The sequence below is a fragment of the Hevea brasiliensis genome, chromosome 5 (assembly GCF_030052815.1).
Source record: "Hevea brasiliensis isolate MT/VB/25A 57/8 chromosome 5, ASM3005281v1, whole genome shotgun sequence".
NCBI classification, from domain to species: Eukaryota; Viridiplantae; Streptophyta; class Magnoliopsida; order Malpighiales; family Euphorbiaceae; genus Hevea; species Hevea brasiliensis.
In genome coordinates this window covers 2,022,742-2,044,516 of record NC_079497.1, presented here as the reverse complement: position 1 = coordinate 2,044,516, position 21,775 = coordinate 2,022,742, and the positions used below count along the sequence as shown (strand labels likewise).

Genomic DNA, 21,775 nt, shown 5'->3' with positions numbered 1-21,775 from the left:
ATTCCTTACGTTCCAAATTATTCAGTAACCAGGTTTAATGCTAAAGCTACATTGCTCCTAGTTCATCCCCCATATGATTTCCAATGCCCGAAATTTGAATCCAAAACATAGACTCTGCCATGGTTCAGACTGAAATCAGCATTGGATCAGTTCAATCTAGAATTAAAAAAGGGACAGAAAATGGCCAAATCTAGATTGATCAAAATCAATCTTGAAACATCTGTTAATAATGGCCATGACATTAGATCGATTGCTTGAAAACACAGCACGTCTTTTCTTATGAAACGCTGGTTCACAAGGTAATGACTGATTTTATGTTTGTGTTTCCAAAGAAACAAGTTTTGACAGGACCATGTCCATCATTGGGTAAATCTTTTTGGCTATTTAATAGTTTTTTTTTTCTATCTTTTAGTTTGGTTCGTTGACAGGGTAAAGGGTGGATTTAACAGTTACAAGCAAACAAGTTCAATTAAGTAATGGTGATCCGATTCTAGACAAGGATCCAATTAAGTAGTAGACATTTGAATAGATCAAGTGAAATATTATTCCAGCGTTCTGCTTTCTTGCTTATAAAAAATAAATAATAAAATAAAGGCTCTTTCTGCTTGGTTTTACTAGGGTGATGTCTAAAACATCAAATTCTATATTACTCTATTATCTTCCTGAATATGGAACCTTCTCTTACATCCTCCGGAGTGCCTATGGAAGGTTCACTGTTAGTGTCAGCTGCAGCAAATCTCCATCAATGCGATGATATTCCTCTTCAATCTTGGACTGAAGCGTCTGGACATCTGATGGTGACTTGATAATGTCAACATCAGAGCTCTTACACTTCTAGGCTTTGCATTTCCATTGTTGCCCTCTGTATGGTATCAAATGTTTACAAGAAGAGGTGTCTGGCTGACATCATTGACAACCCTTCAAGCCTTCATTGTATTCTCATTTCAAACATCCAGACAATCTTATCTTCGTAGATATAATAATAAAGCTCTGATTTCCCTATGGCTCCCAGAGCTGCCTCATAATGCTGTCACTTTCCTCCTCATACCTAGCCACTGTTGCTTCCACTTCTTTTTCTCTTTCTCATCACTTCAGATATAACATATTTTCAACTCACAATCAACCAGAAGAGAGAAAACAACAATAACATTTTCATTTCTCACCAGCCATTTCTGACTGGTAAGTTCAAACTTGATCCATCCAAATGCATGCTCTAAAGCTAACAATATCTTAGATCTAAAGTTGAACACATGCGAGAAAAATCCAGTATGAGAGCCTCTATTGATGAACTTTCACATGATAGCTGAAGAAGGTTGAAAAAATCATATACTGTTAAGAAGGTGAGAAATGTCATTTCAAATGTGCAATTCACATGCAAGCTTTGACACCAGAAAGCAGAAAAGAGATTTTATCAAATCATACCTTCATGTGTATTGTCACTAAGGGACAGCTAAATGGTAAAGGCTTGGGACCTCTATTAAGAGATCTGGGTTTAATTCTCCTGAGTGAGCTGGAAACAATTATGGGAGGAGGAGAGCTGTTCCCATGCACCACAGAATCCCTAACACGATATCAATTTATCAAACAACTGAACAAAATACTCCCTACCCATGAATGGCAACAACAACTCAACATTAAGCTTTTATATCTAGTAAACCTTTTATAAGATAAGGAATGTGTCCCCATTTTCCAAAGAAGGAATCGACTTCACATGAAGTCTGCTTACCTGTTTAAACCAGTAGTGCACTGTTACTTCATGTTCCCTCTCCCAGCACTCATACAGGAGACATCGTGGAAAAAGAGAGTAGTGAAGAGGTTTGAACCGGTTCTGCAAAATTAATTTCAAGAATTACATTAAGAAATTAGAAATTTCAAGTCACCATTTGATGAAATAGTCATGAAAAACACACCAATGAAAACTAACCAATAATTCAAATATATTATTCTTTCCATCATAAAACAGAATTAATTGACTTCCAATTCAGAGAGGCAAAAAAAAAGCAGAAAAAAAAGGAGAAAATAAATAGAATGTGAGAAAGTTTATGCTGTATGGTGATATGTGTGAAAGTTAATTGATATAATCAATATATTGAATCTGGCAACTAGAAGTTGAAGAAAGAACCATAAGCATCTATGAAACCATTCGCCACCCAAGTCCTAACCTTCACCAAAAAATTCAGATAGCCAAAAAAGCCTAAAATAGAATGTTGCTTATTAATAAAACAGCTCAGTGGAGAGAGGACTATCACTAGAGAAAGAAAAAGGATTTAATATAGAAACAGCAATCCAGAAAAAGATTAGGAGAAACCAATGCCAGCGCATACCTTAAGCATTTGAGAGCAAGCGACAGACAGGAAGCGTTGCAGCAATATGTGTGTTCACTGGCACAGAAAAGGCTAATTATGCTTGTATTTTGTTTTCATGCCTCTACTAAATACTCTTTCCTTTATACATTTCCTTCAACAGCTTCTCGGCATCAAGTGTCTTTCCTGGTCTAGCAAAAGTAGAACAGATACAACTAATAGTGCTTTCACATGGAATAAATCCTTTATCATTCATCTCTGTGATTAATATTTTTGCCTCAGTTCGGTATGCCTCTTTCATTGTCCTGCCTACCTTTGGTTGTTTAGATAAATTGCACCATCCATGGATTAGTATGTCATAAGTGGAAGAATTTGGGGAAATGCCTCTCACTTGCATCTCATTAAAAAGCTCTCTAGCCTGGTCCATCTTTCCCACCTTTGCAAAATCACTGATAATCACATTATAGGTGCTGGTTTTAGGAACAAAGCCTTGGGCAACCATTTCACAGTACAGCTTTATAGATTCCTTCTTGTTTCCTACTTTACCATGTCCAGAGATCAAAGTATCGTATGTTGAAGCATCAGGATTTAATCCATTTTCCTTCATTTTATCTAATAATTCCTCTGCCTCTGTCATCAAACCAGCTGCTAAGAGACCACCTAGAAGGAGATTGTAAGTAACAATATTTGGTGAAACTCCTTCATTCAACATTTGAGTATATGTGGCCAAAGCCCTCTTAACATGACTGCTTTCACAATGTCCTCGTATAAGAGCATTGTAAGTGATAGTATCTGGTAAAAATCCATCCCTAATCATGTATTTCAATACTGAAGTGGCTTTCTTAGTCATGCGCAGCCTGCATAAGACTACAATCAGATTGTTATAAACTTCTCGATTGACTTTTAGTCCCATATCAACAAGTCGAACATGCATTTGCAAGATTCTGTCAGCCTTTCCACTTTTTGAAGATGCATCAAGCAGAATCCTATGGGTGACCGGATTAAGGTGAATTCCCACAATCAACATCTCATTCAAAACATTTATTGCCTTTTCAATTTCACCAACTCCCAAAAGCCCTCTTACCAGGGTGTTGCAAGTGATTGAACTTGGCACTATCTTATGGCTCTTCATCTCATTCCACAGTTCACAGGCATTTTCCAGTTTTCCTTGCCTGCAGTATGCACTAATCATGGTGTTATATGTGGTAATGTCAGGAGACAAACCCAACTCTCTCATTCCAGTATAAACAGCTTTGGCATCATATTTTCCAAATTTTAAGAGACCATTTATCAACACATTATATGCAACAACATCCAATGGTATACTTTTCTCATTCATTTCTTCAACTAGTTTTAAAGCAGCAGACTCCTTTCCCAACTTGAAGAGGACATCCACTAGAGATGTGTAGTTAACACGATCCAATAACAAGCCCCTAGACATGATATCTTTGATTAATCCCTCAGCTTCATCCATTTTTCTACCTCTTTTCAAGTTGTTTAAAAAAACATCAAGCAGAACATTGTTCTCCTCCAATCCACTCAATTTCATTTCATTATAGAGATCAAGAGCAATTTCTTGTTTACCTACCTTGCAATAGCCATCAATTAGTGTAATGTAAATATAAGCATTTGGCATGATATTTTGACCCACCATTTTCTTCATAATGTTCATAGCTTCATCAAGCATTCCTTTCTTGGTATAGCCATTTATGATAGAAGAATAAGTGATGACGTTTGAAATAATATGTCTCTCCTCCATTTCTTGTAAAAGATTCTCCGCACTTTCCATGTCTCCTAACTTGCAACGCCCATCAATCAATGCCGTATAAGTGATGCTATTTGGAATAAGATTAAGTTTTGAAAGTATCTTGAACATGTATTCTGCCTCATCAGGCTTCCTAGACTTAAAAAGCCCATCCATCAATGTGGTGCAAATAACCAAATCAAAGGCAATTCCACGAACCACCATTTGACTTTGATAGACAAAAGCTTCCCAAGCACTCCCTGCTTTAAATAATGAATCAACAAGAGTACCATAAGTAACATGATTGGGATCCACACCCATCATCTCCATCTCCCTCAAAAGTGCTTTTGCTTCAAATAACCTCCCATGCTTGCAAAGGCCATTTAAAATAGAACTATAGGTAACTACATCAGGCAAGATCCCATTAATGACCATTTCTTCATATAAAGCTCGTGCTTCCTCAAGTCCATGCTGCTTACAATATGCATTTATAAGGGTGGTGTGAGTGATAAGGTTTGGTTCCAAATCCACATAGCTATCCTTCTTGTTTCTATCATCAATTTTTGGAAGAACAAAATCTTTTTCACTCCTACACCCCAGTATCTCATCAAGTAGACACTTAGCTTTTTCAAACTCGCCTCTTTTGCAAAACCCATTAATCAAAGCATTATAACTAGCAATATCAGGCAACAGACCCTCTTTCTTTATTCTCTCCATCAAGTTGAGAGCACGACACATATCTCCAGCTTTGCAATATCCATCAATCAATGTATTAAAGCCTATGATGTCTTTACAAGTCCCTCCACTAACCAAATTACCCATTACCCACTCCCCATACTTAACTAACCCAATTCTACAATAGCCTTTAACCAATGTATTACAAGTAATAGAATCAAAGAATATATCTTTCTTTACCATGATTGACAAAAATCCAAAGGCCTGATTGGCTAGACCTTGCTGGCAGAACCCCCATATAACTGTGTTATACGTAACTGTATCAACCTCGATATCGACATTCCTAAGTAAATCTAACGCCAAAATTAAATCACCCATTTTGCACCAGGCACGCACCAAGACATTGTGGGTGAAAACATTCGGCAAAACTCCACAAGGCAACATCTCAGAATAAATATCGCATACCTGAGAGACCAAGCCAGAGGAATTGAAATGGTAAATGAGTTGATTCCACAGGGATAATCTGGGAATAATATTGTGTTTTCTCATGTCATAGAATGTGTTCATAGCTTTGGAGAGTCTGCCACAGGTCAAGTAGAGGTGTATAAGAGAGCAGAAAAATGAGGCATATAGATAAGATTTCGAAGGTGGGATGGTAATTGTGTGGATACGTTGAAAAGTATAGGAGGATTTGAGGGACACTGGGTTTGGGTTTTGGTAGGGTTTTGGGATGGAAGGGGCATGGCAACGGTGTTTGGTTGATGAGAAAGAGAGGGATTTCGAGAGAAACATTGAGGGAGAGAAGGATCTTATTGGATTCTTGAAATGCTTTATCATAATTTCATTCGCTGGAATGATTTAGGTTTGTTGTGGCAGATGGTTTTCATGGCTGCTGTGTCTGTAGCATCCTGGAGAAGCAAAGCTCAGTACATTTTTTACTTTTTATTTTCAATTTTCTAAAAAAAAAAATCTGCTGTATATTTCGCACAAAATAAGGAAAATATAAAAGATGAGTTTATTTATAGCTAATTTTTTAATTTAAATATATTTTATAATTTTAAAAAATAAATTATTAAAAAATAAATTTTATTTTTCTTATTTTTCTAAAAATCATAACTTATGAAACGGTGCCGTTTTAATGTTTGAACTTGATAGCGATGGCCGTTTTATATCAAATATTTTATTGATATGTAAAATAACTAATAAGAATATATATTAAATAATTTATAAATAAATATAAAATTATAAATTTATTATATTATATTATTTATTTTATTATTAAATTAAATATATAATTATTAAATTAATATATTATATTATTTATTTTATTATTAAATTAAATATATAATTATTAAATTAATATATTATATTATTTAAATAAATATATAATTATTAATTTATTATATTATTTATTTTATTCTTAATATAAAAAATAATTAAATAATTTTAAAAATATAAATAAAATAATTATTATTAATAAAAAAAATTTATAATTAATTTTAAATTTTTAAATATAAATAAATATTTTATATTTTATGTTATTAATAAAAAATATTTTAATAAAATTAAAATATATTAATTAAAATATTAAAATTATAAATAAAAAATAAAAATATTAATAATATTAAATTTTAAATTAAATAAAAAAATAATATAATTAAAATAAAAAATAAAACTAAATTAATCATCAATTTATAAAAAATAACTCTAAAAATAAAATTATTACAAACTGTAATCGATAAATATTTATTATTTCTGTTTGAACCAAACAACCCCATATTCTCTCGTTTTCTGCTCACTTCCCTCACTTTCTATAAACAAAAGGGGTTTAGAAAGACGAAAAACCCTAGCACTCTTTTTGGCAAAATTTCCCCTTGCTTTCTCTCATTTTCTCTCGTTTTTTCCTTCCTTCTCCCAAATGACGCAATAACCAACGCCAAAAATGATTCCCAGATCTTGGTCCCGCTTTCTCTTCCTCCATTCCCTCAGAAAACCTAAAAAACCCCAAATTCCTCAACTTTCCCGGCAAGTCTTAGCTTTTCCTCCCACTACCCAAACATCCCCATTCTCCTATTCCTCGACCACCTTCTTCTCCACCTCCTCTGCTGCCTACAACCGTGTCGCCCAGGACCTCTTGGCCGATCTAGAGCGCGAGAAACAGCGCGAAAGAGAGGCAAGGAAGCGAGCTGGACTAGACACCAAGGACATTGATCAAGAGGATGAAGAGGATTACTTGGGCGTGGGGCCATTGATAGAGAAGCTAGAGCGGAATATGAAAGCCCATACTGGGGATCTATATCTTCGCGAAGAGCCATCCGATTCGGATAGCGATGAGGATGATGAGAGGTTTGGGAGAGAAGCATTGACAAAAGGGTTTGAAGTGTTCGAGAAGAAGCATGAACGTCATAAGGAGTTGCTCAAGAATTTTGTAGATTCTGGTATGTAAATAGAGGAAAAACAAGTAATAAAGTATTTATGTATAGATATAATATAGGCATCGTCGTTAAAAATGCTTGTTTGCTGTCTTGTTGATCAATAACAGCTGAGATCAATTTTCATTAATGTATGTATTCTCTGTAATGTGTTTCTAAATGACTGGTGAGTTCACTTTTTCTGTTGTTAGTAGCTCATTGATCGTATGGGTGCCATTTTTCTCTCTTTTTTGTCAAATTAACAGAGACACTTGAGGATGCTTTCAAATGGATGAGTAAAATTGACAAGTTTGAGCAAAAACATTTTCATCTCCGACCTGAATACATGGTCATTGGTGAGTTGATGAATCGTTTAAAAATAGCAGAAGGCAAGGATAAATTTATTCTTCAACAGAAATTAAACAGGGCCATGAGGCTGGTAGAGTGGAAGGAAGCTTATGATCCCAACAATCCTGCCAATTATGGAGTTGTTCAGCATGCGCAAGTTGGCCCTAATATTGATTTCTTGGACAATGTTGGGTTTGCAAAAGAAAAGCAAATGATACAAGGTGGGTCTGATGAGGATGAGGAGGAGTTTGATGACATGAAGGAACGGGATGACATACTATTAGAGAAGCTCAATGCTATTGACCAAAAACTCGAAGAGAAGTTAGCTGAGTTAGATCATACCTTTGGAAAGAAGGGGAAGGTTCTTGAGGAGGAAATCAGAGACCTTGCAGAGGAGAGAAATTCTTTGACAGAAAAGAAAAGAAGACCAATGTATAGGAAAGTAAGTATGCATCATCTGCTAGGTACACTATTCTGGTAGCCTTTTTGAATTAGTGACAGTTATTTCTAGTTTAATAAAGTTAAGGAAGTGCTTTGTGTAGTGCCTCTCATTAATTTTGCCTAATTGAGGAACAAATGTTTTGTGCTGCATTTTATAATTCTCATTAAATTTTATTTTACTTATAACTTTATTAATGGTTCTAACAATGAGTACCTCTGCAGTAGCTAGGTTTGAGAATCATTTCTTCAACAGAAGTGCTAGATCTATAACATTTGATCATAGCGTTATTTGTTTTCATAGATTAATTTGTGGAAAGGAAACAAAGTATCAGACTATCAGTCCGTGTGTGTGTGTGTGTGTGTGTGTGGGCGCGCGCGCGCACGAGTGTGTTTGTGTTTGTATATATTCAGCTATCTTGACTTGTCAGGAGGTGGATGTCAGGTCTTGTTAGAGGTCATTTGTTAAGTTTATGTGGAGAGTGCTGTTTGTATCATTAGGAGATAAAACTGTATTTTTTTTTTTATCCATTTCAGTTATCTCCTCTTCTTCTTCTTCTTCTTCTTCGTTTCTTTTTAGAGTAAAGGAAAGCAAAAGGAACTTATCTTCATGATGGAGGATTAATTTCTGATTTAAGACTTATTATTTATTATATATCTGATTTTGGGAAATTGCCCTTTTCGAAGGGTTGTGATTTTAATTAAGATATTTGATATCGATCAGGAGATTTTCATCATTAAGATTTTATTTTATTTTTTTTTAATTTCTTATCTTCTAATTGCCATCAGTGGTTAGATTCAGACAAAAATCATTGTCATTAATCATAATGGCACTAATTGAAATCACAATATAATAAATTCATTTCATTTGTAATTGTTTTGTTAGTTCTTCTGGCCTGCTTATTAACCCAAACTGCTATTGAATAATGGCGCAGGGTTTTGATGTGAAATTGATAGATGTGAATCGAACTTGTAAAGTTACAAAGGTATTGCTGCCTCATCTTTGGAGTCTCTTTGATTTGAGAGTATTCTACATCTAATTCTCGCCTTTTTTTTTGTCCCAACATCTTGTATAATTTAGGGTGGACAAGTAGTCAAGTACACTGCTATCTTAGCTTGTGGAAACTATCATGGTGTTGTTGGTTTTGCTAAAGCCAAAGGCCCAGCAGTCTCTATAGCTCTTCAGAAGGTAATTTGATGGTGCTATCTGGCTTAATTTATTTATTTCAATGCATATTTGTTAAAGACGCGCCTCAGGCGCTTGAGGCCCAGGGATCTGCACCCAGAAACATTCCAGGTGGCCAATGTTGCAAAGGTGCTAGGCGCGCCCTAGCAAGGTCAGCTCCTCTGCATCAGAGAGCAACTGGGAAAGAAGAAGAAGAAGAAGGTCTTTTACAGCAACTTAGTAATAATAGGTTCGATGGTGATGTGATTCAATGGTAATGTGGTTTTTAATGGGCTTATGGTTTAAATGGGTTGATATTAGTTTAAAAGAGGGGAGGTGGAGGAGCCGGAGGAAGTGGTGTTAGGGTGTCTTTTACAGCAACCTAGTAATAATAGGTTCGTAATGTGGTTTTTAATGGGTTTATGGTTTAAACGGGCTGATATTAGTTTGAAAGGGAGGAGGAGGAGGTCATTTACAGCAACTTAGTAATAATAGGTTCGATGGTAATGTGGTTTTTAATGGGCTTATGGTTTAAATGGGTTGATATTAGCTTAAAAGGGCTAGTGGTTATTAGTTTTTTTTATGTATTTTTATTTTTATTTTTCAAAAATTAAATATTAAATATAAATTACTTTTATATTGAATAAATAATTATTCATAATAAATTTATAGAATTCAATTTAAATGATTTTAAGTTATATTTAGTAAGGTATTAGTAAATTAAATATATAATAAAAATTAAAATTATAATGCAACAGAAAATTAAGATGATCATTTTAATATTATATTCGATTAAAAATAAATTAATGTAATGTATTTTAATGATAATTTTCACTCATATATGTAATTTAATTGTGTTGTAACAAAATAAAAATAAATAATGAAATAAATATTAATTACATATAAAAAATTATATAAATTCAATTTATAGTGCATATATAATTTATTTTTATGATTTTTTTTTAGTTCTTGCACCTTGCCTCGCTGCACATGCCTTGCGCCTAGGCTCCAGAGCCCCTGGTGCCTTGGTGCATCTTGAGCCATTAATAACTATGTTTCAATGACTTAATAGGTTTTGTGGCATGACAGATTATTTCCAGACACTGGTGGGCTGTCTTGTTTTGTCCAGGCTGTTGCCTATCATTGAATTGAGTTTTGATGTTATCCTATATATACGTTTGTGGTGCTACAGAATGTGATTCATCTGATATAATTATGAGAGGCGAGTTCATCGGATAGTTGATCATGTTGAGTATGCCTATTATTATTTCGTGAAGATATTGTATTGTATTGCTGCATATTGTATTATGGATGCTCCTCATGCATGTATGCATCTTCTTGTTGTTACTCCTGCTATATGATAAATTTTGCTACAGAATATGAATTTAATTCATAGAACAAGAAAATATGAGAATGATCTTTGGGATACATTTTGGTCCTTATGCAATGAATTATGCTTTCTTTATTGATCACAAATTAAGGATTTCATGCTTTAAATGCTGATGCAACTCAACAGAACAGCGACAACCACCACCCCCAACCCCCCGCCCCAATTCCTCCTCCTTCTTTCTTTCTTTCTGGGATCAAGTATTTGCTAAGTGTCGGGGCTTTTGTAGTTTACCATCAGTAATATTTCTTGTTGTTTTGTATCTATTTTCAGAATTTCAGCTGTGTGTATTGAAACAAGAGAGATCTTTTGTGAGAAATGTGACATAGGATTAGAAATCTGATTTGAAGGAATAAGCCCTAATTGGCAAATGATTCTACCAATTCCCAAGTTGAGTAAGGAGCTTTGGTTTCTGAACATCTGAATTAAAATTTTGATTCATTTCATTTGGGAAAACAGAATTTAGAAGTGAAACTCTTGCTATTTTAAGTTGAGATAATAATTTTGATATCAATGCTCTGCTCTCAATTAGTTGATGTATCTTAGTAGTTCTTTATCTGTGCAAATATTCTTTTGACCTGAATAATCTTGTTACCTTGTGGTGAAATAGTTTGTTTTTTTCTTTGATCTGTCGAAATGTAAACTTATCTGTTAACTAGGCGGATACATTGTTTCTTAACTGCACTATTTCTAAGCCTCGAAATATTGTAGAGTAGGGACTAGGGAGGTATGAAACAAATTATTGATTTTACCATGTATGGTGGTACCGATAACTCTTCTATGCCTCTTCGTCCTTCACTTCTTTACAGAGACAGAAATTGTCTTTACTTATAATTTAATGGACTGCTTGTTGGAAATTTATCCTATTGCAAATATGGTGGATTTCATTCTTCTCTCTTTTTTTTTTTGGTGTCAATTTATTTGTCACTTATCCCAAAAAAATCTGTGCAATGAACGTGCTTGTTGATTTTTTAAATGTACTAATTCAATTTAGCAAATCAGGCATATGAGAAATGCTTTCAGAATCTCCACTATGTAGAACGGCACGAGGAGCACACAATTGCCCATGCAATACAAACAGAATATAAGAAAACCAAGGTATTTTGATTTCTTTTCTTTTCCTCCATCTCCATGGTTCTTTATGATCTCTCTCTCTCTCTCTCTCTCTCTCTCTCTCTTTACATGTATAATGCATACGTGTAACACCGCCCCGCCCACCCCCCCCTTCTTTCTCTCTCTCTCTCTCTCTCTCTCTCTCTCCCCCCTCTTCTTTCTTGTTTTTGGTGATATTACACATATCTTCCCCTTCCCTTCAATTTCTCTGTCTATTCCCCTAGGTGTATCTTTGGCCAGCCTCAACTAGAACAGGTATGAAAGCCGGAAGAATTGTTCAAACTGTTTTGAATTTAGCTGGTTTCAAAAATGTCAAATCGAAGGTAATGGGCTTATGGGTTGAATCTACATCTCACTAATATAGTTACTGTAAGCTTGAGTTTGTGTTGAAAGCTCAACTCTTTTGTCAGGTTGTTGGCTCGAGGAATCCTCATAACACTGTTAAGGCTCTTTTTAAAGCTTTAAATGCTGTAAGTAATGCAGTTTGTTGATGTTATGGAGATCTTTACTTTTTCATGTTTGCATTTATTGATTTATATGGTTTGTGCTTTCCAGATTGAAACTCCAAAAGATGTTCAAGAGAAATTTGGCAGGACAGTTGTTGAGAAGTACTTGGTGTGATCGCACCATTTTTGTTGGATTTGAGGTACTGCAGAGAGAAATGGAATTTTGTTGTTTTCGGGTCACTTATCCTTGAACATGGTAGGCATATCTGCCACCATCATTACTACTGACTCAAATTTTTTGCTTCTCTCAATCTCCTCAAGAAAGAACTGCTTTAGTCATAAACTAGTGAGGTGTCTGAGCGACGCTCCATGTGAAGTATAGAATAATTATGATTGATAATAATTTTTTTTTGTTTCTATATCTGTATTAATACATTAAAACAGAATGAATTTGGGCAGTACTTTCAATAGTAATTTGTCTGTTTTGTCCCTTAATTTGCATGTTATGAACAGTTCTTGAATAGCTGATGTAGCCCTTGATGATTTCCCTTTTTTTTGCCTTTCATTTGGTTTGCATTTTTGGCCCACCATAGTAAAAGCAGTACTAATAGTGGCTTGAATTATTTCTTCTGAAATCTTTGTATGTTCAGCTTGTGGATGGAAAATTTTATTTCTTCAACGCACACCATGATGGTTGCAGTAGTCTTCCTCCTTAATTTGAGGCACTCACTTTTAATGGTTTCATTATTACAATCAAACGCAACTCCGCAAGATACACAAGTCCAGTTAAGGAACTTTCAAGAAACGTTCATGGATTTATCTTGGTTGTGGAAAATTACGTCCACTGAAGTCGTCAGGTTAACCAATGTGTTTGGGGAGCACAGTTTTTATTTTATTTTATTTTTTTTCCTTTTTTTTAATTTTTAATGCAGCATTGCATTAAACATGGCCCAATAGACAAAAGATATGAAGGTCCAACAAAAAACAAGATAATGAATCAAGCCCAGCAAAGACCCAAAACCCTATTCCGACTAAACTCACAATATTAAACACAGCCTAGAAAACAAATCCTAGGAGTCCTACTCAAGCAAAATGCTTGACTTCATATGAAGTCACCGCTCTTGGCTGTTGTTGGAGATGGAACTTATACAGAGCCACCATTCTTGGCTGTTACCGGAGATGGAAAGAAGTAGCAGGTTGACACCATGACATTACCTTAGCAAGCAGGACAACACCTACTGACTAAAAGTATTACTTTGGACATCAAACCAACTAGATACTAGACTACCGGAGAGGCTACCACCACCATCAACAATCATAAGAGGGAGAGATGGTAGAGCTCATGGCATCTCAATCTCGTATAACATTGGGAAAGCAAACAAGAATTGATGAAGAACTAAGTTAAATCGAGAGATACCGTCCCAACTTAGAAAAAGAGAAAATTTTCTCTATAATTTAGAGAGAGAAAGTCGTTTCCTTTCTGTGAAGAATAGAGTTTATTAAAAAAAAAAGAATTATCAACAAATTTGATACTTTTTTCAATATTCTTATCAAGTTAGAAAATTATATATTAGATGATAACGTCTACAAATTTATAGTCTTAATTTAGACCCATCATTGTTTGAGTTAAATTCTAAATTAGCATGATTAAATATATATTTTTTAAATTTAATCCATGAATTGCATCAAATTCAAATTGATATCAAATCAATGTTCATCGGCATAAATAATTTGAAAACTATTTTATGTTACAAATTGAAACTTACAATTACATTCTCTTCAAGTTAAGTGAGTTAGCCGGTACACTTAGCTTCTTTTTTTGAAAAGGTTGGAATGGGTGGAGCCCAAATGGGCACCGACCAATGCCAGTGCAAGCAACAGTGAACCCTTTCTTCCACTACCCGGAAAGTGTGTTGTTCTCTAGTCAATACTCAATAGAAATAGATTCCCCCCTTTGATCCAAGCTGCCTGACAAAACACACCCATTCCTCTGGTATGTCTTCTTAGATATTACTACATTAAACAAAATAAATAAATATTTTCGTAATTGACAAAAAAAATTATAATTCATTATAATATATATTTTAAATAAAAAATAATATTATATATAGAAATATTATAATTAATTATAACATTGTTTATAAATCTTTGTAGCTAACAAAAATAAATTAATTAACTCTCAATATATGTTCAAATGTATGGTCCACTGAGATATTATTGATTATAGATATCTCCCAACTAATCCTTTGCGACTCCATATTTTAACAGGATATTCCTTGCTTTTCATATAGGAATTACCAGAATATTCTCTTTTTTTTTTCTTTTAATTTTACTTTTATAAAAGGGTCTGCTAGAATATCCATCGCCATATCTACACTCCTCTCAATACATTAAAATTAATTTATAATTAAATTTAATATATTTTAATTATAAAAATAAATAAATAAATAATTAATTATTAAATTAATGATAATATTGGAATTAAAAATTTCAATAGATGATTCTATCACATGCTGAAATTGAAATGTTTAGTTCAGTGATTCAATTGATCACAAGTAAGGGTTTTTTTGGGACTTTGGGGGGGCGGGGGGAAGAGGGGAGGAGAAATGAAGATGATGAAATACACGTGGAACAATGGGAGTGAAGCATCAGAAAATCGAACGGTGGAAACGTGGATGACGTTAAGATCGAATTTCTAATACGTTTCCCACACATCGCGATGACAAGTGCAGATCCTTTCTTTTCTTTCCTTTGCTTTTGTTCCGACAAGAAAATGACACCCACACACAACCCCACGTGTCCCTTTATCTCCGCCGATAAATCCCCCTCTTTCCCCACGAAAAATTTTCAAATTCCATCTGCATACCATCTCCTTCGTCCGTCCATTCATCAAATGGTTTCTTCTTCTTCTTCTTCTTCTTCTTCTTATTCTTCTCCTGATACGAATCCGATTATGGGAATACTTGGCCTCGGCTTTTGGGTTCAGGGCTTTAGGTGCTTTCCGTGGATGGCTGTCAACTTTTTCTTGAAAGATGGCCTCAATGTGGACCCTTCTACTCTCCAGCTTCTCCAGAACTCCGCCAATCTTCCCATGGTCGGTAAGCCTTTCTACGGTGTCGTATCTGATTCAGTTTACATCTCTGGCCAGCATCGTATCCCTTACATTGTCTTTGGAGGTTAGTGAATCCCAAAGTTTTACTCTTTCCTCATTATTGGGATTTTTTTTATGATGTTGGAACGAATCCGAATTTTCAAAATTTTAGTTAGTTAGATCTTGTTTGTGATTTTTCATATTTGGTTTCATAAGCATAACCTAAAATTTCTACTTGATTAGGCTTGCTCATTTGTTGTTTGTTATATTTCATATTGGATTTTGGTATGTATAACCTAAAATTTCTCCCTAATTAGGCCTGTTCATTTGTTGTTGCAGCTTTCTTGCAAGCAGTTTCATGGCTAGCAATTGCAATCCTCCCACCCTCAACCCTGTCAATTTTCTGTATCAGTATATTTCTTCTCCTTAGTAATCTTGGTGCTTCAATAGCTGAGGTTGCGAATGATGCCATTGTTGCAGAGATAGGAAAACAGCCCACTACCTCCTCTAAAAGGTCTCAGTCATCTTCCTCAGGTGAACTCCAATCATTTGTTTGGATTGCTTCCTCTGCTGGTGGTGTCCTTGGAAACCTTCTAGGTGGAATCGCCATTACTAGATACTCTCCACAAGTTATGTTTTTCTTTTTTGGCCTTATTCTTGCTCTCCAATTTTTTATAACCATTGCTGTCCCTGAAAGCTCTCTTAACCTTCCCAAGAGTTCATCAAATGTTGGGATTATGAAGCAGCTTTCACAGCTCTCAGTTGCATTAAAGAAACCTGAGGTTGCTTACTCGATAGCATGGTTTGCTGCATCTTATGCTGTAATTCCAGCACTGACAGGAACCATGTTCTTTTATCAAACACAGTATTTGAAGATTGATTCATCATTACTAGGGATCTCTAAGGTTTTTGGGCAGGCAGCAATGCTTCTATGGAGCATCATCTACAATCAACACTTGAAAACAGTTCCAGCAAGGAAATTAATTGGAAGCATTCAAGCAACAATGGCAGTGTTTATGGTTTCTGATGTTTTGTTCGTGAAAGGATTTTATCGAAATATGGGGGTGCCAGACACATTGTATGTCATTGTTTTCTCAGGCCTTTTAGAGGTCATGTTCTTTTTTAAGATTCTGCCTTTTAATGTTTTAATAGCACAGCTCTGCCCACCAGGGTGTGAGGGATCATTGATGGCACTTGTGGCATCTGCTATAGCACTTGCATTGATAGTGAGTGGATACTTTGGTGTTGCACTTGCCTCTTATGTTGGGGTCACAGGAGATGATTTTTCAGGGTTTCCTCGTGCCCTTCTAATACAGGCAGTGTGCACACTTTTACCAATTTACTGGTCGTCTTGTGTTCCAGATGATAAGAAATCCACAGCTAGGAAAAAGAATCTCTAATTGATTGTGGAGATTCAAGTGACTAGATTCTTTACTTCTAGGTTTTTAGAATACATATAATTTTTATGTATTGATTAAAAAATAATATATTTAGTTGTAGTTGTAGGCATTTCCAGTTAAGATTCTTCTGAGAAATTTACCTGAGATGTATTCATATGTAATTCAATTATCAGCTGCTGATAGAGCTGCTTAGTGAAATATGTGCAATAGTGGTTTATTTATTTATTTATACTTTTTAAATCCCCTTTTGGCTGGATATGTAAATGTGGTGATTGAGATTCAGACCGTGCACAGTCAGGCAGGTACAAGCAATTAAGAGAGAGAGACCAGGGGGTTGACAAGAGGAATGAAGGTTGATGGCACTGATGCAGGGTGATCTATGCTTAAATGATGTCTAATTCCAAACAGCAACTATTCATTGACAGGAACAGGATTCAATGAAGGAGAAGATCAAAATAGAAAACCACGAAGAAAACAATTGTCCTCAGGCAAGTTTACATCTCACATCTCTCTCAGAAAGCTGAAAAAAATATTCTCTCCTGACTAAAAGAACATAACAGCAAAATTATAATCATGAACCAAGTAGTCATCTCGAGTTCAAATTCCAATAGAAACCAAATAAAAAAAAAATTATAATCATGAAGCAATTAGCATGCCCTAAATTGAAAATGTGCACGCATTGTTTATCATCAAACAACAGAATTACAGAATGCAGATAATCACAAAGAAAATCACTCCATTAATATCAGCAAATTCATTAATTCATCAAGACATATAAACATACTAACAACACAGCTAGAGGCTGAACATGAAAATTACAAAAAGAAAATCACAACTAGCAATACGTCAGATTCTATTATCTCACCAAGCATACTATTAATAACATCTAAACACGGCCATCCCACAGGCAATCTGAGTTTACCTTTCCATCCTTCATCAAACCCTCAATTTCTATGGGTGGGTTAAGACCTAAACGTTGAGCACGCTCCCATCGTGCCAGCCGGATCATCCCAAGGCACGGTCCATATGCCATGCTCATGTCAAATTGCCTAAACAGTTCCTCATGTTTGTCATGATCATCTATCAAAACCAGCAGCAAAGCACCAAAAACTCCAATTACTATATTAAACAGGCCCTAAAAAATTACAAGTAACAGAAACGTACAACAGAGCAGAAAAATCACTACCTTGAAGATCCGGGGCGCCATGAGAAATGAGCGTTCTTCTCTGGGTGATATCACAGCCGATAGCTGATGCAAGTTTGGGCGATTTCTTCTTGGACTTTGTGATGCCAACTCTATTGCTCTTCCTTTGCCAGTAGAAACTCTTCATGTTGCTGGATGCTGTTTCCATCTGTGTCATTACAATTTCAAAATTTGAATTTGGTTCAAGTAGAAAGGATTGGCATTCGATTTATATCAAAAGGGAAATGGGTCTAAGGATTTTGTTTGCATACAGGCTTTGTGAGTGGATGTTGATTTGGGCCTTTTGGCCCACAAACTCATGAGATTTACCAAGTCCATTATATAAATTTTTATTAATGAAATTATTTTTCATTTTAATTATTGATTAGTCAACCTAAAATTTATACACCATGCAATTAAAAAAAATTAAAACTTAAATAATTAATAGACAAATGTAACAAGTATTATATTTTTGTTAGAATGATCTCATCCAAATCCACGCTTTTAAGATTTTTTTTAAAAAAAAAATTAAAAATTTAAAAGGGTAAAAACTCGAAATTGATTCTGTAAGATAAATGATATATTTTTTAACTATATGATCAATTCAAGGTAGAGTAGCTAAAATAGTGTTTATTAATACATTAGTTTATTAATCAATTCAACTATATGATTAGTTTAATTTATTAAAAATTGTCAAATATAATTTTTTTTAATTTTAACATTTTCAAGATAAAAATATTAAAAACTAAATAACATTTCATTGTTTTTAATTGAAACGAAAATAATTAGTGAAAGTTTATTTTTAAAATAGGGTGTGTGATTTCGGTTTGGTATAAGATTTATTTAGAAATCAGAATCGAACTGAAATTTTAATATGGTTTTGATCTAATTTTTCATTGTTTTGATTTTGATTCGGTGTGTTTCTCGGTTTTTTATTTTTGTTCCATTTAATACGGTTCTAATTCAACTCTCGGTTATTGAAATAATTTTATATAATTATTTATTTAAATAAGTCATATTTAAATTAATATTTAAATATTGAATTTGATTATTAATATATAATAAATCATATAATATATCTTTCACCTATTTTTAAATTATATAACTTTACCTATATAAAGCGTACATATAATTTAAAATTAAATATATTATATAATATAATATAATGAGTATATAATATGACATACATTTTAATTATTTATTAATTATATAATATTTAACTATAAGATATAAATATAATTACGGATTAATATGTATATATAATATAATAGTATATTTTTAATTAAAAATTATAAGTTAATTTAATATATTTATACATAAAATTATTAAAAATATATATAAAAATGAAATATAATATTAAATTGTATTTAATTCATTATTTTATATATATATATATAACATAGAGAAATATATGTATAAATTCAGTCCTAGATTTGATTCAAATTGGTATGATTTCGATTCAGCTCTTAATAAAAAATCAAGATCAAATTAACGTATCAAAATAACCTCGGCTTGGTATAATTCCTATTAGTTCAATATGATTTTTCGGCTCAGGACTCTCGAGAATTGTATCATATGATAAAAATAAAAACATTTAATCACTAGTTAATACAATAAATTGATTTATAGCACTCTCTATTTAATTAAAAATTAATTATTAGTAAAAAGTAAATTAATTTTTAAATTCAATAAAAATTTAAGAATTTTTTATTATATAAATAATAAATCTCATAATAAATAAAATAAAAAATTCAAAACCGCAAAGATGGTAAAAAAAATTGAAAATAAGTTAATTTAATTATAATTATTTATTTTAATTTTTTTAAATTAGAATAGTATGATTCATACTAATTACAATTTTAAAATTTATTTCCAATGAATTTTATTAATCGGTATAACACACTTAAAATATATAAGTCAATTAAATTATATATAATTATATTTAATATAATTACATAATTCAAATTCATTTGTTTTATTTTTTAAACTCTCTTCAATAATAAAATGAAAAATTATAATTTATTCCTCAATCAAAAAATTATATTTAATAAATTTATAATAATTAATAATAAATTTTTAATCAATTTTCTATTTTCAAAGTTCTTATAAATTTTCACGTTTCATGAATCTCTTCACTCTTTTGGACATGGAAATCTGGTTTCTCATCATCGTCTCCGTCTCCATTTCTTACCTCCTAAAGTCCATCTTCAACCTCTTGTTCCCCACTCGCAACCTCCCTCCTGGCCCTCTTGCCTTCCCTATCATTGGCAACTTCCTATTGCTTCGCAGGTCCTCCTTTGATCTTGAACCCATCCTCCGCTCCCTCCGCGCCAAGTTCGGCCCAATCATCACACTCTATATGGGTTCTCGTCCTGCTATCTTCATCGCCGACCGCTCTCTTGCTCACCAGGCGTTAGTTCAAAATGGTGCCCTCTTCGCAGACCGTCCACAACCTTTTCCCATCATTAAAGTGATCAGCAGCAATCAGCATAACATCTCTTCTGCTTTCTATGGTCCTACTTGGCGGCTTCTCCGGAGGAATCTCAACAAAGAAATCCTCCACCCTTCGCGTGTGAAATCTTATGCTCATGCGCGCAAGTGGGTGCTTCAAATTCTTCGGAATCGCATCGAATCCCAAGCAAAATCTGGTCATCCTTTGTCCGTCTTGGACCATTTTCAATTTTCCATGTTTGCCTTGTTAGTTCTTATGTGTTTCGGTGACAGGTTCGATGAAAACCAGATCAAACAGATTGCGGGAGTTCAGCGGGACATACTTCTATGCTATCATAAGTTCAATATCCTCAATTTCTGGCCAACATTGACCAAGATTTTTATGCGTAGGCGTTGGGAAGAGTTCTTTCAGATTCGCCAAAGACAAAAAGATGTACTGATTCCATTGATAAGAGCCAGAAAGAAGTTGAAGGAAGAGAAAATAAACAAAGCTAAAGAGGGCAAAAAAGAGCACCAGGACGAGTACGTTTTATCCTACGCTGATACTTTGCTGGATTTGGTTCTTCCTGATGAAAAAAGAAAGCTTGATGAAGACGAATTGGTTAGTTTGTGCTCTGAGTTTCTTAACGCTGGCACTGATACTACTTCAACAGTACTACAATGGATCATGGCAAATTTAGTCAAGTACCCACAAATTCAAGAGAAGGTATTCATGGAGATTAAAGAGGTTATGAGAGATGGAGAAGAAGAGGTAGAAGAAGAGGATTTGCAGAAGATGCCATATCTGAAAGCTGTCATTTTGGAGGGCTTAAGGAGGCACCCTCCAGGTCACTTTGTGTTAACACATGCAGTGACAGAAGATACAGTGTTAGACAAATATGTGATACCAAAGAATGGGATTATAAATTTCATGATAGCTGAAATGGCTTGGGATCCAAAAGTGTGGGAGGATCCAATGTCTTTCGAGCCTGAAAGGTTTCTGAACAGTGGAGGAGAAGCATTTGACATAACAGGAAGTAGAGAGATCAAGATGATGCCTTTTGGGGTTGGAAGGAGAATTTGTCCTGCTTATGTTTTAGCTATGCTTCATTTGGAGTATTTTGTAGCTAATTTGGTTTGGAATTTTGAGTGGAAGGCCATGGAGGGAGACGATGTTGATCTATCAGAGAAGCTAGAATTTACAGTGGTGATGAAAAATCCATTGCAGGCCCAGATATTTCCAAGGCTGAAATAAATGATCTGGTCATTTTATTTTCTTTATAGTATATGGTATGAATCAACTTACATGAATGTAAAATAATTGCTTCCAGCACTTAAAAACAGCCTGAAATGATAGTGTTAATTCAATATAAAAAACCCACTTAAGAGTTTCTGAATTTCTCACATTGCTTTGAAGATTATTTCTGGATGGTTTTACTTCACACGATAATGAAGACGACTTCAATATCATTAAACTAAAAAAATTTCATTAATAGTCATTCATGACGACATTCCTAAACAACTCACAATTAATTAATAACTAGAGTGACACCATCAGTTGTTTCTGCAAAGCAAGGAAATCCATTGAATGATTGAGAGCAAGAAAACGAGAAAAAAAAGACCGGCGCATAATTTAAGTAT

The 21,775-nt window shown here is 34.0% G+C and overlaps 5 protein-coding genes across 8 annotated transcripts; 3 read left to right on the top strand and 2 right to left on the bottom strand.

Moving 5' to 3' along the window:
• Positions 1-501: 501 nt before the first annotated feature.
• Positions 502-5,715, bottom strand: LOC110659604 (pentatricopeptide repeat-containing protein At5g14770, mitochondrial). 4 transcript variants are annotated; one of them, XM_021817575.2, is made up of 4 exons: positions 2,325-5,715; positions 1,727-1,828; positions 1,423-1,561; positions 502-1,329 (listed from the first exon to the last, which is right to left on the bottom strand). In XM_021817575.2, the coding sequence occupies exon 1, from the start codon at positions 5,557-5,559 to the stop codon at positions 2,431-2,433; it is 3,129 nt and encodes a 1,042-aa protein (XP_021673267.2). In that variant the 5' UTR covers positions 5,560-5,715; the 3' UTR covers positions 502-1,329; positions 1,423-1,561; positions 1,727-1,828; positions 2,325-2,430. The 4 variants fall into 4 exon arrangements, with proteins under 4 accessions (XP_021673267.2, XP_021673268.2, XP_058002534.1 ...); XM_021817576.2 differs by having other exon boundaries at positions 502-1,303; XM_058146551.1 differs by having other exon boundaries at positions 502-1,089.
• Positions 5,716-6,522: 807 nt separating this feature from the next.
• LOC110659606 (uncharacterized) lies at positions 6,523-12,525 on the top strand. Its single transcript, XM_021817578.2, has 8 exons — positions 6,523-7,160; positions 7,400-7,923; positions 8,855-8,905; positions 9,001-9,108; positions 11,474-11,569; positions 11,809-11,907; positions 11,995-12,054; positions 12,140-12,525. Exons 1-8 carry the CDS (start codon positions 6,665-6,667, stop codon positions 12,203-12,205), a joined length of 1,500 nt encoding a protein of 499 aa, XP_021673270.2. The 5' UTR covers positions 6,523-6,664; the 3' UTR covers positions 12,206-12,525.
• A 2,209-nt stretch (positions 12,526-14,734) lies between these two features.
• LOC110659605 (probable folate-biopterin transporter 7) lies at positions 14,735-16,656 on the top strand. The gene is made up of 2 exons (XM_021817577.2): positions 14,735-15,206; positions 15,461-16,656. Exons 1-2 carry the CDS (start codon positions 14,750-14,752, stop codon positions 16,519-16,521), a joined length of 1,518 nt encoding a protein of 505 aa, XP_021673269.2. The 5' UTR covers positions 14,735-14,749; the 3' UTR covers positions 16,522-16,656.
• A 581-nt stretch (positions 16,657-17,237) lies between these two features.
• LOC110659609 (uncharacterized) lies at positions 17,238-17,917 on the bottom strand. The gene is made up of 2 exons (XM_058146550.1): positions 17,708-17,917; positions 17,238-17,601 (listed from the first exon to the last, which is right to left on the bottom strand). The coding sequence occupies exons 1-2, from the start codon at positions 17,880-17,882 to the stop codon at positions 17,408-17,410; spliced, it is 369 nt and encodes a 122-aa protein (XP_058002533.1). The 5' UTR covers positions 17,883-17,917; the 3' UTR covers positions 17,238-17,407.
• A 1,933-nt stretch (positions 17,918-19,850) lies between these two features.
• Positions 19,851-21,544, top strand: LOC110659608 (cytochrome P450 89A2-like). The gene has a single exon (XM_021817579.2). The coding sequence runs from the start codon at positions 19,851-19,853 to the stop codon at positions 21,387-21,389; it is 1,539 nt and encodes a 512-aa protein (XP_021673271.2). The 3' UTR covers positions 21,390-21,544.
• Positions 21,545-21,775: the final 231 nt, after the last annotated feature.